Source organism: Aedes albopictus, chromosome 1 (assembly GCF_035046485.1).
Source record: "Aedes albopictus strain Foshan chromosome 1, AalbF5, whole genome shotgun sequence".
Lineage (NCBI taxonomy): Eukaryota > Metazoa > Arthropoda > Insecta > Diptera > Culicidae > Aedes > Aedes albopictus.
In genome coordinates this window covers 278,135,232-278,149,319 of record NC_085136.1, presented here as the reverse complement: position 1 = coordinate 278,149,319, position 14,088 = coordinate 278,135,232, and the positions used below count along the sequence as shown (strand labels likewise).

At 39.8% G+C, this 14,088-nt stretch overlaps 1 protein-coding gene across 1 annotated transcript in view; it reads right to left on the bottom strand.

The window, feature by feature from the left end:
* Positions 1-10,225: 10,225 nt before the first annotated feature.
* The window catches only part of LOC109412587 (L-dopachrome tautomerase yellow-f2), a 439,236-nt gene continuing 435,373 nt past the window's right edge, over positions 10,226-14,088 (bottom strand). Inside the window, exons 4-5 of the mRNA XM_019686212.3 lie at positions 10,752-11,410; positions 10,226-10,674 (exon numbers count right to left, since the gene is read on the bottom strand). Of these exons, the coding sequence (XP_019541757.3) occupies positions 10,372-10,674; positions 10,752-11,410 (962 nt within the window). The 3' untranslated portion in view covers positions 10,226-10,371. The remainder of the gene's footprint in view (positions 10,675-10,751; positions 11,411-14,088) is intronic.

Sequence of the window (14,088 nt, the reverse complement as noted above, 5' to 3'; positions counted from 1 at the left end):
AACAATACCAATTTTTCCTCTGCGAAGCACCAAAACGACTGTCGAAGAAGAAACCCAAAGTCTGGCCTGGCAGTGCACATTATGGAGGAAGGACATGTGTTCGACTTCAACAAAACCCAAATTCTCGACCGTATACGGGACCAGGCGACCAGATGTATTAGCCTCTGCATGCTGTGAGATTTTGACCAAGGTTGCGACCATTCATTTGCAAAGATTTACATTCATTTGCTATTATCTCAGTTCAGAAGCATGTTATCGAAAAACAATGTGTGGATGAATTGAACCTTGTAGTTTTATCTGAAAGTTTGCCGAATAACATTGGGGTCGCAAACGTATACCAAAGTCGTGAGCGAGCTGTGAAGGCAACTCTCCACGCGGTGAATGTAAATTTCATTCACGCTGTGGAAAGTTGCCTTCACAGCTCGCTCACGACTTTGGAGTGCGTGTGCGACCCCAATGTTATTCGGCAAACTTTCAGATAAAACTACAAGGTTTAATTCATCCATACATTGTTTTTCGATAGCATGCTTCTGAACTGAGATAATAGCAAATGAATGTAAATCTTTGCAAATGAATGGTCGCAACCTTGATTTTGACTTTTACTATTGTCAGATTTCTTGAAACGTAAACACCGCGCGGTCGTTGAAATGTTTCAAAAAGGGGCTTTGCACAAAAGTTCACGCGGTCTATCGTTTTCGAAAGGAACAGCCGCACCGTAGGAAACGCCGCAATGTTATTTCCCATAAGCATGAAGTAAACAGGGGGTGAAAACCGCGGTTGTACCTTTCGGAAACGATAGGCCGCGTGCACTTTTGTGCAAATCCCTCAATACTTTATTTTCTTCTAGGGTAATGGTTCCCATCGTTGTGGTAGTACCCAATGTTGCGGTAATGGCAATTGAGTACTTTTTCGACTGAAATGTTACCAAAAGGTATTTTTAATAGATGTATGGTGCTTAAATTATGAGATTGCACCATTTTTTTGCTTAAGATTTTCCAAAAACCTATTTTAAAAAAATATTTTCCTTAATGTGCTTGCTGCTGTGTTCCTATTGTTGCGGTAGTGTTCCTAATGTTGCGGTATCCCATATGATTTCAATGGGATACCGCAACAATAGGAACAAATACCGCAACATTAGGAACAAATACCGCAACATTAGGAACACAATGTTCGTTCAGATAAAAACGAATAAAATGCTCATAACAACATCAAAGTGGCAATATTTCGTTATTTTCCCGTAGATTAAGGATGGATTTTATAATTTTCAATTCAATCCATGTAAAAAGTTTGCTTGGGGCGATACAATTGTGGTTTAAACATGAACCCAGTGCTTAACTCCTCCATGATCGGATCAATTACCCTACTTTTACTTACTCAGTACTACCCCCGTTGGTTTGACCTCATCTAATCTGAACACTTTTTAGTTTGACCCACGTATGTGGCAACCCCAATCCCACCTAATGCATCTGACAGGATCCAACATCTATCGTGTATCCACAATGGAATCCTTTGTGGATACACAAATGTTTACATACAAGATGTTGGATTCTTAAACATGGCGGCCTCGCACCCAGGTGGTTTGACCCCCTCTAATCTGCACATCGTTCAAACTAAAAATGGTTCAAACGTCATTCTGCTAATGGAACGGTGTGAAACGGAACGCAGAACCAAAACAAAACACCAAATCAGGTTGCCAGTAGTGTGTTTTTCGATGCTAACAGAGTTGCTAGACGTTCAAATTAAAAATGAACCTCGTTGGTTTGCATGAGGTGTCGTCCAAACGAACGGGGGTAGACGGTACTGTGTTCAAAATTCCTGTGACGTAGACTAGATGGGGTAGTGGGGTATATAGAGAAAAATGACCAGAGGAAAAAATAGTGTTGATCGTGTGACGGAACTGTGAGGTTAATCGGCTAAATGTAAGTGTTGTATACTGAATGTTTTGTAACTATATGTGAACAATGTTTGTAACGAATAAATGTTTTTAGGCGTCTGAACCCGAATAAAAAATACAGTAGAAAAACCGAACGTTATATTGTAACAGTACTATTTAGAACCATATTTTTACAATAGACACCACTGTAAAAATAAAAATACAAAAACAATAAGATGTAATGTAGGACACCATACCGTGAATTGTAAATAAGATTTTTACAATATATTATACAGGTTGTTAAGTATCGTAACAATATAAAAAAATATTTTTCTCCATATATATTTTTTTGCAAAACCATACATTTTATTGTTAATGAATTGTTCAAAATACTGATACGTGGGTTTAAATATACCGTACATTGTATGGTACATGAATGGTTTCAAACAATAAAATGTACCGTAAATAAATTGTTTTTAATTGTAATTTCACTACTGGTTATACATTTAATGAAATGGTTTTGGAATGGTTCTCTTTTGTTATGTTGAATTGTTTAACATTACATAAACCATATATTGTTATATTATCTTGCCATTTTCCTCCTGTTAATGGCATCTTAGGCTTATTAGATTTATTAGAATGCGCTTTGGGAATTCTCCAGAGCGTTTTGGATAACCCTTCATATATGTAAAAACCAGTAAAATGAAATAATCGAGAGGACAAAAGAATGCAAAGGGAACGGAGTTGAACAGAATTAAAAGACACGCATGTTGTCTGGTTGACAGTCACAAATGAACTACTTTATTTATTTCGTAGGGTATTTCACATGGATGTGTTCTCTTCACTAAAGACACTCATTCTCATATACTCTCAGGAGTACACAAACAGTAGTACACTACAATATATAGGATCGCCCACGTCTAAGTCTGAGTAGTCTCTGATTGCATTAACAGTTGAAGCTTAGGCTCCCATGCCCCACCAGCCAGATAACCGGGTTTTACAAACTTAGCATTATTTGTGGTAACACTTTGAGCGGCATGATGGAACTATGCCGAGCGCGCTAAGTGTTATTAGACCACTAATGTAGTTGCATGAAGTGGGTGACGAGGTACATAAGTATCATTACAGCGTACTTAACTGTTATTGCAATATTGAGGCACCAGTTTGACTAAAGTTTGAAATACATAACAACTCATGAGATAACTGTCAATTTCGATTCAAATATAAGTTAGGTTAAAAAGCGAATCCGCAGACGAACCTATATTAAAAGTCATTTTAGTGTTCAGTCCAGTCCATATGTTAAAGATGGCTCTACGTCAAAGATAAAGTTTGTCAACCGCATTTGATTCGATTGTGGTCGAAGGCAAGTTCACATGAGAGAAGAGGAGAAAACTCCCCTAAATGCAAATACAGAAAGAATAGTGTTGAACCAGCCTCCTGTCACGCGGCCATGTTTTTGAGGTCAGCATCAAAATCCAGGATCGGTTATTGACTGTGGCTGCATCATGTCAATAACAATTCTAAATTTTATGGAAACTTTATTCCCGTGACGAAGACGAGCTGATACTATTACGACTTCATTTTTAAATAAATAATTGCGAAATTAAAAATCATGTTTCGCTTAAACTAACGATTTTAAAAGGTAAAAAAAAAATGGTTGTGAAAAAAAGTTTCGCCGCTTTTGATTTTTGCTACTGGAATTATGTTGTTGCGCTATCATGGGAAACCAAGCCGCCGCTATTGTGTTCAACGAGGTGGCTGGAAGTGGGAACCAGAGATGTTGGCTCGTTATTTTCCTGTGGGGCAGTATTGCGGTGACAGGAGGCTGTGTTGAACTCATCTACTGATTTACGATAATCTGACCTGCATCTTTCCGGGTTGGCCTACATTGCATTCGTATTTCTCTCATCGCACTCTACACACCTAGCCCGCCCTCGAGCCCGCCATATCTCTTGGACCCCTGCTTGGACCTGCAGTTCTTAGGACATCTGGTTTACCACTGATTTAAACATGTCATTGGCATTAACCCTTCGGAGCCGGAGGGGTCATATATGACCCCGGCGATGAAACCGAGCATAACAAACGTGTTCGACACCAGCGAGGTTGCGTCGACAGCGGCGAAAAAAATCGATTCCAAAAGGTTAAATTGATGTTTCAACTTATTCACTTTTTTCTCTTTCCTTTCCTTTGCATCAAAAAAGTCACAAACATCAACAAAACAAAGCACGGAAAAAATCTTAAACTGAATAAATCTGGTGTTCGATTTGAATAGGTCGAATCTGCATAGGAATCACAGCAAACATACGATCTATTGAAATCGAACACCAGAAATAATTAAAAATTCACGGAAAAATAATGTTTCGGAAAAGTGAATGGTTCAAACGTAAGAAAACAGTATAATATATTGTTACATAAAAATCCAATGTAAATGTATAGTATACCGAACCATTTCATTACAATACACTTTATTGTAGCTGGTACACTGTATGGTGCAGGAATGGTTTTCACCATAAACCCTATGGTTAGTTTTTATCCGGGAAGATGGTCGAAGAAAAGTAGATCGAAACCAGTCACGCAATCGTTTCACCGAAAATAGGCAATCTAACTAAGTATATAAATTACCGTGGTAATCAAACACAGTCAGAAGAGACCTCTGAAACTTCCCTGAAGCCCCTCTTTTACTTTGAAACCATACGAAATATCCCTAAAATTTCCTTGGAAGCACCCTGAAATCCCATGAAGCCACCTGAAACACCTTGGAACTACATAAAAAGCCCTTGATACTTTCTTGAAAAAAAAAACCAATACACTTTGAAACGTCTTCAAACATCTTGAAATGCATTGAAACCTCCACAGTAAAACCGCTCAGCACTAAAATGTGTAAGACCTACTCATAAATGCATAATTTCCATACCACTCATAAAATGAGTTACACATTCACAAAATCTGCTCCTGCGTCCACAAAATCATTAAAGTTGCAATTTTTTTGTATGGTAATCTAGCTAGGTTTACTAAAGACCTTGGCGAACCAAAAAATATAGTTATTTCGCAGAATAGTGTACGAGCAGACTTTGTGAATGTGTAACTCTTACACATTTTATGAGTGGTATGGAAATTATGTATTTATGAGTAGGTCTTACACATTTTAGTGCTGAGCAGTGTTAGCGTGCCTCTGAATTCGGAGTAATAACAGCGGCGTCATGGTCGCGATTTTTTCGGTAGTCAAGATCGCAGATTGTGAACTGAGTGGTGCGAATAGAAACGGCTTTATTTTTCAAGCTAGCTAACACACACCTACACACCCCCGGCACACAGCTTGTAAACACGCACGAGCGTTCAATTTTCTTGCAACCACCTCTCTCAGCGCGGTTGTCAAACACGCCGTCGCGACGCCGTTCGGAAATGGTAAACATGATCAATCCACCATTATTCCAATTTTGTTCTCGTGTTTAAAGTTTATTATTTTCCATTCGCGATGGAAATTTTGATGGATAGTTGTTGAAAAATTAGCTGAAATAGGCTCAAAACAGTGTTTATCCTTCTCGTTTTCCAACGGCTTGACAACGGCAAATGGAGATATCGTGACAACAGTTTTGATTACATCCGCAGCGCCTAGATAACAATACTCTTCAATCAATCACACAAGTTCAACAAGGTTTAACATAACCTCAATCTTCAATGTTTGGCTCCCGATGTTTGGCTCCCGCTGAGAGAGCATATTGAGTCAGTCCACGACACTCAGATTGTGAATAACTCTCGATGCCCAAGTAATTTTTTATCAGTCCTCTACCATAGACTTATTTCAAGACCTCGACCATTAAATTTTCTGTGGCCAGTCCGGTACCCAATAAATATTCATTACCGTGTATTTTTTCCGTGTGAATTGCCTTTTGTGTAAATTATATTTAGCGTGTTACACCGATCTGACAGCTCTGACAGTAAGGGACTAAACATAAATTACCTAAGTGGGTACCGAGCTGGGACGGGACAAGTCAGCTCATTGATAGAAGCCCTTTTATTCTTTTTGTCAGAGTTGATACGGGGGCTGCTCCAGTGCTGCCATTAATATTCATGTGCAAATCAATCAACACTCGTTGACTATTTTCCTTTTTCAATTTTGCTTCTGAGAGTATAAATTTTAAAACAAATTGGTCTTCCTCGTTTGCATTCTCCACACAGACTTCCACCCAGTGCCGGCGTGCCTTTGGATCCTTCGAAAACGAGTAAAAATTGTGACCAGGGCTATACACTTCACTCCGCTCATAATTTATCGCTTTGTATTTCATTTCATAATATTTTCGTATCAAGTTCGGAATGTCAACAGCACAGAAAGTGAGATAAATGATAAATCTTGGCAGTCAATAAAATCATTTTGAAAAATCAATGACAACTAGCAACACAGGAAACTTAACAACAAAGTGCCCTTTTGTAAACGAGCGTAACGGAACGCAACGGCGCTTTTGTCAAATCGACCAATCAGAAGTGGTCTTTTCTGACAGGCAAATGGTTTCGTATTTGCACTAGTACCTGACGGGTCCCGTCCCAGGTACCGAGGCTTATTCACAATCTGCGAACTTGACTGCGGAAAAAATCGCGACCATGACGCCGCTGCCTCTACTGTCAGATTGGTGTAACACGCCGAAAATAATTTACACAAACAACAAATTACGCGAAAAAAATACACGGTAGTGAATATTATTGACCAATCCAAAAGCCTCTGTGATAGTGATTTGTGTTCAAATTTCCCGTGTATAAAAAACTGTAAGAACTTTGTAAACATCTTTTGTTCTCCCGTATATGGATAGGCTTGTGATAGGTTTCGTGAGATAAAATTTGGAGAACTCAATTGGGTACCTGATTGGACACACAAAATTCAATGGCTGTTTTCGGTGCTTTCAGGTCTTGAAGTTAGTCTATGATAATAACACCCAATCAATGTTTTAAGTAATAAGAAAATACTCTGTTGTTAACGTTGAGAAGTAATTTCATTTGTTGAAACTTTTTGCTTCAAGGATATTTGACTTAGTTACTTATTTTTTTCTCCTTATCCCAAGTTAAGGTGAAGATGGGCGTGGCCGGAAAAAAATTACATGTGTGCTTTTGGTATTCTTACTTAAGATTGAAGCCAAGTTAACTCCCCGGCACCACAGAGAACAGACATCCAAGTCCAGTTCCGAAGCTGTGTAAGGAATTTAACGGCCATTTGAAATCGGCAACACAAGTGGCAATAGCGTGGCGCTGCAATCGGTTAATTTCCCATACTAATTTAATTCACCACTTGAAATGTTTCAATTCACCACTGACTGTGGCAATATGGTGTTTGGCGGCGTTAGTGTTGTCATCGTGTATTGGTTTGCAACCTTACTCAAGTGAAGATTCAAATCCTTACACAACTTTCTGAATGAAATTTGTTCTAGCCTGGATGTCTGTTCTCTGTGCCGGCACAGACAAACAGACGTCTCATTTTACTTACTTCACATCGTTTCTCTTTTCAACGGATAATTCAAATATTCTGTTGTTCGCAAGTCTCTCTCTTACGGCGCTCGCATCGTATTCATTTCTATTCGACGTTTGCTCACTACCACCATCTACTCAGTAAATTTGCGAAACACAGCGTGATTAGCATTGGGCGATCATGTTTTCGTACGATGATTTTAATCGCATTTTGTTCCAAGCGATACGTCTGTTTGTCTGTGTCCCCGGTCTTGCTCCGAAAAGCAATGCGAGCAAGATTATCAAAAGGTACATGAATGTTGCTAGTATCAAATCTACGAAGTATACCGCAGCTACGCTAACGCTATTTAACTTGGTTACTTATTGACTTTTTTCCCTTATATACACGCTCGCGTCAGAATACTCATTTTTTCATTGCTATCTCTGTCGCTCTTCAAGAGGCTCCTTTTAAAAATACCCATTTATGAGTTGAGCCGCCCAACTTGAAAATGGGTATTTTTAAATGGAGCCTCTTGAAGAGCGACAGAGATAGCAATGAAAAAATGGGTATTCTGACGGGAGCGTGTAAAAGAATTCCACTGTATGGTTAATTTTTTTGTGACAAAGGACTTCCTCAGGAATTTCCCCAGGAATTCATCCAGGAATTGATTCAGGAATTTCTCCAGGAATTACAACAGAAATTTCTACAACAATTCATCCACAAATTTCTCCACAAATCCTTCATGTATTCCTTCATATATTTTTCCACGATTTTCTCCAGGATTTCTTCTAGGAATTTATCAAGGAATTTCTTCTCTAGGAGTAAAATTCCTCCCGGCATTCCTCCAGGAATTTCTCCATGCATTCTTTCAGGAATTCTTCCAGACTTTTCAGACATCCAGAAACTCCTCTAGAGATTCCTCCAGGAATTGCTTTAGAAATTCCTCCAGGAATTTCCCTGGGAATTCCTCCAAGAATTCCTCCAGGGAATCTTCCAGAGATTCTTATAGGAATTGCTTCAGGGATTCTTCCAAGGCTTCATCTAGGAATTCCACCAGGATTCTTTGCAGGGATTCCGCCGGGAATTTGTCCATGGATTCTTTTACGGATTCGCCCAGGGATTTTGCCTAGGATTCATCCAAGAACTCTTCTACAGATTCCTTCAGGGATTCTTTCAGACATTCCTCCAGGAATTCTTGCATAAATTCTTCCGGAGATCACTCTAGAAATTGCTTCACGTATTTCTCCTGGAATTCCCCTAGGAATTCCTCTAGGGATTCCTCCAAGGATTCTTCTAGACATTCCTCCTATAATTGCTTCAGGTTTTCCTCCATGCATTCTTTCAGGAATATCTATAGACATTTCTCCAGGCTTTTCTCCAGGAATTCCTGCATAAATTCTTCCAGAAATTGCTTCAGGGATTCCTCCTGGAATTCCCCTAGGGATTTCTCTAGGGATTCCTTCGGGGATTCTTCTAGATATTCCTCCAGGAATTGATTCAGGAATGCCTTTATGGACTTCTCCGCGAATTTCCTCAGGGATTCCCCCAGGGCTTCCTCCAGTAATTTCTCCAATAATTCATCCAGGAGTTCCTCCAGAATTTTCACCCAGGATCTAGGGATTCCTCCAGAGAATGCTTCAAACATTCCTCCATGTATGATTTCTCTAAGATTTCCTCCAGGGTTTCCTCCCGGGATCCCTCCTAAGATTGCGCCAGGAATTTGAGTTCCTTGAGGCATTTCTCTAGGGTTTCCTCCAGGAATTTTTTCAGGGATTGCTCCAGAATATCCTCTAGCGATTTCTCCAAGAATACTTCCATGGATTCCTCCAGGAAATCTTTCAGAGATTCCTTTCGAAATTTCTTTAGGAATTCGTCTAGAAATTCCTCAAGAGATTTCTTCAGATATATATCCAGGGATTCCTCCAGGAATTCCTCCTGAAACTCCTTTAGGAATTTATCCTGGAATTTCTCAATGAATTTCGTCAGAAATTTTGCCAGGGAATTCCTCTACAAATTTCTCCAGGAATTCCTCAAGAGACGTCTTTAGAAATTTTTTCAAGGATTCCTCCAGGAATTCTCGCAGGAATTGTTCCAGAAATTTCTCTAGGGATTCCTCTAGATATACTTTTAGAAATTCCTCCAGGTATATCCAGGATTGTTCCAGGAATTCCTCCAGTGATTCCTTCAGAAAGTCCTTTCAGGATTTCTTTAAATATCTATTTAATGGTTCTTTTAGAAATTCCATCATATTTTCCAGGGGAGCACCAATGAATTTCTCCAGGATTACATGACGGTTTTTTAATTACTTATTAGAATTCTTTAAGATACTTTTAGAGTGATGCATACAGGAGGCAATTGTGAAGAATATGATATAGTTAATACTCACGAATAAAAAGAAAATAAAAAAGAGCCAAGAAATTCTTCAAGAAGTCATCCAGGAATCCTTCAAAAAGTATCTCCAAGAAATCTTTTAGGAGTTCATCTACGGATTTGTACAGTAATCCATCAATGAATTACTTCAAGAATATCCCCTGCAGCTACTGCAAAGGAATTCCTTCAGAAACTGATCTTGCGATTCTTTCAGGAATATATCCTGAGGTTCTTTTTTTCTCCAAGAAATCTTTCAATAAATTATCCATTGATTTTTTTCAAGAACTCCTCCAAATATTCCTATAGTATATTTTCCAGGGATGTTTTGAGGGTGTTCCTTCGGAGAGTTCTTTAGAGATTATTCAGAAATTCCCCCGGGAATGCCTCAAGGGTTTTCTCCAATGATTGTTTTAGGACTTATCCTAGAATTCCTTCAGGAATTTCACCACAGAAGAGTTTTTTTACTTCTAGCAATTAAATGTTTATTTGTTAGAAGTAAGTTACAGTGACTGTCTCGCAACAAAACCTTGCGCTATCCGACACTTGCGAAAAACTTATGTGAATGTGATGATAACATTCATTTGTCGTTTTAAAACATATTTATTTAATGTCCGAGTATTCTTTTTCACTATCGTCTATCGTATAATGTTATATATTGTCTCATTAGATCGTTCCGATCGCCTCGTCCCTCTCTTCAAGGTCGGCGTCCTGGAGGCTTCCGCTTGTCGTCAGCTCCCCAGCCACCGTACGGGCCACCACCTGGGCCGTATTTGTCCTTATACTCCACGAAGGTCACACGATCGGCATTCTGTTCCCCTCCGAAGCGTTGTCCATGATCGACATTGGGCGGCACGGCCGGATCGCAAACGGTACCCTTGATGATTTCCTTAATGTTGGCACGCCAGATGTGGAAGTTGAACTCCTCCAGGCTCAGCTGAGTGTACAGCAACTTGATGATCGAGTTAGACATAAACCAGACGTTTCCTTCCTGGTCGATCTGTGTGTGTTTGAGATGGGAAGAATGTGAACTTACTGACTCAAGCAGGGGACGACAAGACCTGTATTATTACTCACCGATAGATCATTGGGGTAGATAATGTCCTTATCGTTCTTATACACGATAGCCATGTTCTGCGGAGCGAAGGGTTTTCTGGTGTCCCAACAGCTGACGGCGTTCAGCTGAATAAGAGCGAAGAAAATCACTCCCGTCTCCGGATGGAATCCATGAATACTGGACTGCGACTGAGCTCCGCGATATCCCAGCAGTTTGAAGTCATCACCATGATATCCTCGCTTCGAGGCAGTTTCGTTGCGCAGCACCTCCGTCGAAACCGTAAACTCCGAATTACTGGACAGAGCGTGGAAGTAAGCCGTGCGGAATTTCGTTACCGGATCGGGGTTGCTCAAAGCGATCGAGAAAATACCATCGTCCCAAGCGAACGGAATGCCCTGGATGTTGAAGTCACCCTCCAGAGGGTTCAGGAAGAAGTAGTTGTGCAGGAAGCGCCAGGACCTCTGGTTCACGTGGTCGTACACCACCATGCGGTAGGTCTGCAGATCGGAGATGTACACGAACACCTTCGAGCAGTCGTCCGGGTCGACGTCCAGCGTGATCGAGGTGAGACCATAGCCGGTTTCAACGTCCTTCTGGGGGATTTCGTACCGGCTGAGCGGTTGGTTGGTCGTCAGATCGATGGACCAGATCGAGGGGCGCTGTACGACGGTGAAGTTTCCTGCGGAAAGGTGAAAGAAGGTTAATCATGTACGTATGTTTGCTTCTGTTCGATTCCTGGCGCGACGTCCCAACTGATACAGAGCATGCTTCTCCACTTAGCGTTCTATGAGCGCATCCTCGATGATATTTTATGTTAAGGATAGATAAAAATTGCAAATGGCCCTGCATCGTACGAAGAATCGAATCCAGGAACCCTCAACACAGTCTTGCTTAATTGCTACACGATTATCACATTAGTTGTGAGCAGAGATGGAAAATGTCGCGGATTTTCATGAAAAAAATCTCATGACATTTTTCTATTTACACCACTTTCGGTATAAATCGCATCACCAGTCCATAACGCTGATTAGTTATGGTTTATTAAAGATGTCGCCGATTAATATTTCCGACTAAGTTGAGTGAAATTAGCAAATAACGAAATGACATTTTTATGTCATTTTCCATCCCTGGTTGTGAGCATGTGATTTGTTAGCTTTCCATATTGTTGTTCGTCTATCCGGTTTCACACCGTTTTCATATAATCCGGCCAATTTGTTTGCTTTACGTCTCACATGGATGTCATGGATGTGTAACAGGTGTGTGAAGTGTTACGCAAAAAAACGTCGAAAGTGTATTGAATACTAATCTCTAAATAAGTTTATATTTACAATGAGCAAACAAAAATGTTACCCACAAAATAAATTTGAGAAACATTCAGCCAAACAGCCTATTGGGGAGGAGCGATAGTGGTTGACCTATTTTGAAACCAGTAGCGATTTCTGACTAAGCACAGACCAAGCAAAGAGCCATCAAAATCAAGTTCATTTTTTAAACCTTTGAATGCGAAGCATCACATCTTTCTTCCCTATCCTCCACCCGTATCGGCCTTCCATACAAGATTATGTCACGGGAAAACACAAAAACACCGATGTTCGGTTCGGCGGAAGGTGCTCGAGGTTATCAACTCGATTGGATGCTTTGTATTCGTTTAACTAGATCGTTGATTTGTCTATACTGTATTGAAAAGCGCGCGCTCTCTTCTGGCGTAGACACCCAAACAGGTTCGAAAACCGCTGCTCTGCGGGAAAAATCCCGACTTTAACCGGCAAACCGGTTGGGATGGTTTTCGGGGACCTCTTTTGGCTCATTTGCATGTTTTGCTGGAAACACTACTGGCTGTGCCAGCCCCTACAGAGAGTGGCCTTCAAGATATCAATGTGCGAATTAATATACGAAATCGCATTTTTAGTAAAATAAACGACACCTTTATGATTCATTGGCACATCCATGGGGGATCAGTTTCGAAACTGAGCACTTATGGGCAATTAACATATCCCCTGTTAATTATTTTTATAATTTAAACGCAAATTGATACCTCAAGGCGCGATGTCAACAGTTTAGTAAGATAAACAAATATCAGAAAATTACTAGAAAACTGTCCGCGTAATACTTCGATTTTATGTACTACTTCGATTTTTTTGTACATTTTTCCTCAGGATTTTATGTACATTTTGGTAATGGTAATAGTTATTTATGTGACGAGTTGCAAAAAGTTGATTTTTTCAGCACGAGTCGTACATTTATCCAACGAGGCTTGCCGAGTTGGATAAATACGAAGAGTGCTGAAAAAGTCGAGTTTTGCAACGAGTTCGATACAAAATTTTATGCAATGATTTTTTTTCATAGTGCAACTCATTTGAGTTGCATAATGTTCATAATGCAACTCAAATGAGTTGCATTATGAAGATTATGCAACTATTTTTCATTATGCAACTCATTTCAGTTGCATTATGAACCGGTACGGAAAAGTTGGCCATTATGATACTGAAATGAATAGTATAAAATAGAAATTATGACACTGAATTGCATTAAATTTCTAATATCAGTTTCAATCAGTTTAAAACTTGCAGTTCGTATTATAAACCTTTCGGGACGGAGCGCAAAAAAGTGAAATCTATACAAATGGCTCAGTTTCAGGTTTCAGGCTCTCTAGATTTCTTAACAAAACGACAATGTTCTTCATTTGAAAGAACTACTCTTTGTCTTTCGATTTCTAGCTTTGACTACCTAAATAAAACGAAAAAAAAAAAAATGCGACAGGCAAAACTTTTTCATATTTTACGGTTTTAGTCCACTTTTTGTTTAACTTGTTGTGGTAAATCCTCTCAGGTAAATCCCATAGGCAACGTAAACAAAAGTTTGTTTGCACATATACAAATGTAAGTAATGGCTGAATTATTCAAACAATTTTCATCACATAAAATAAAGACTAAACAGATAAAAAAATACGCAAAACTGTTATCGCTGAACAGCACAATTGTGCTGGTTCGTCACGAAAGGGCTAAAGACTTATGATGCAGGGGTTTGCAGCCCTTTGATACGCGTAGCACTTCATATCAAACTGTTTTGTTGAACACCAATAAGGGAACGTCCATAAATTACGTCACGCGAAAATTGCCCATTTTCACACCCCCCTCCCCCCTATGTCACAGTTTTCGTATGGGACATCTGAAAATTTTGTATGGGTCGTCACACTTTGCTGAACCGCTCCTCCCCCCTAAAAGCGTGACGTAATTTATGGACGTTCCCTAATAGCGCCAAAGCATACCTCATGTCTGTAGGGATTGAGAGGGATACAGAGAAAGCGAGAAACAGGGCATAAGCTTTAGCAGCGGTGATGCGCCATCGGAAAAACAA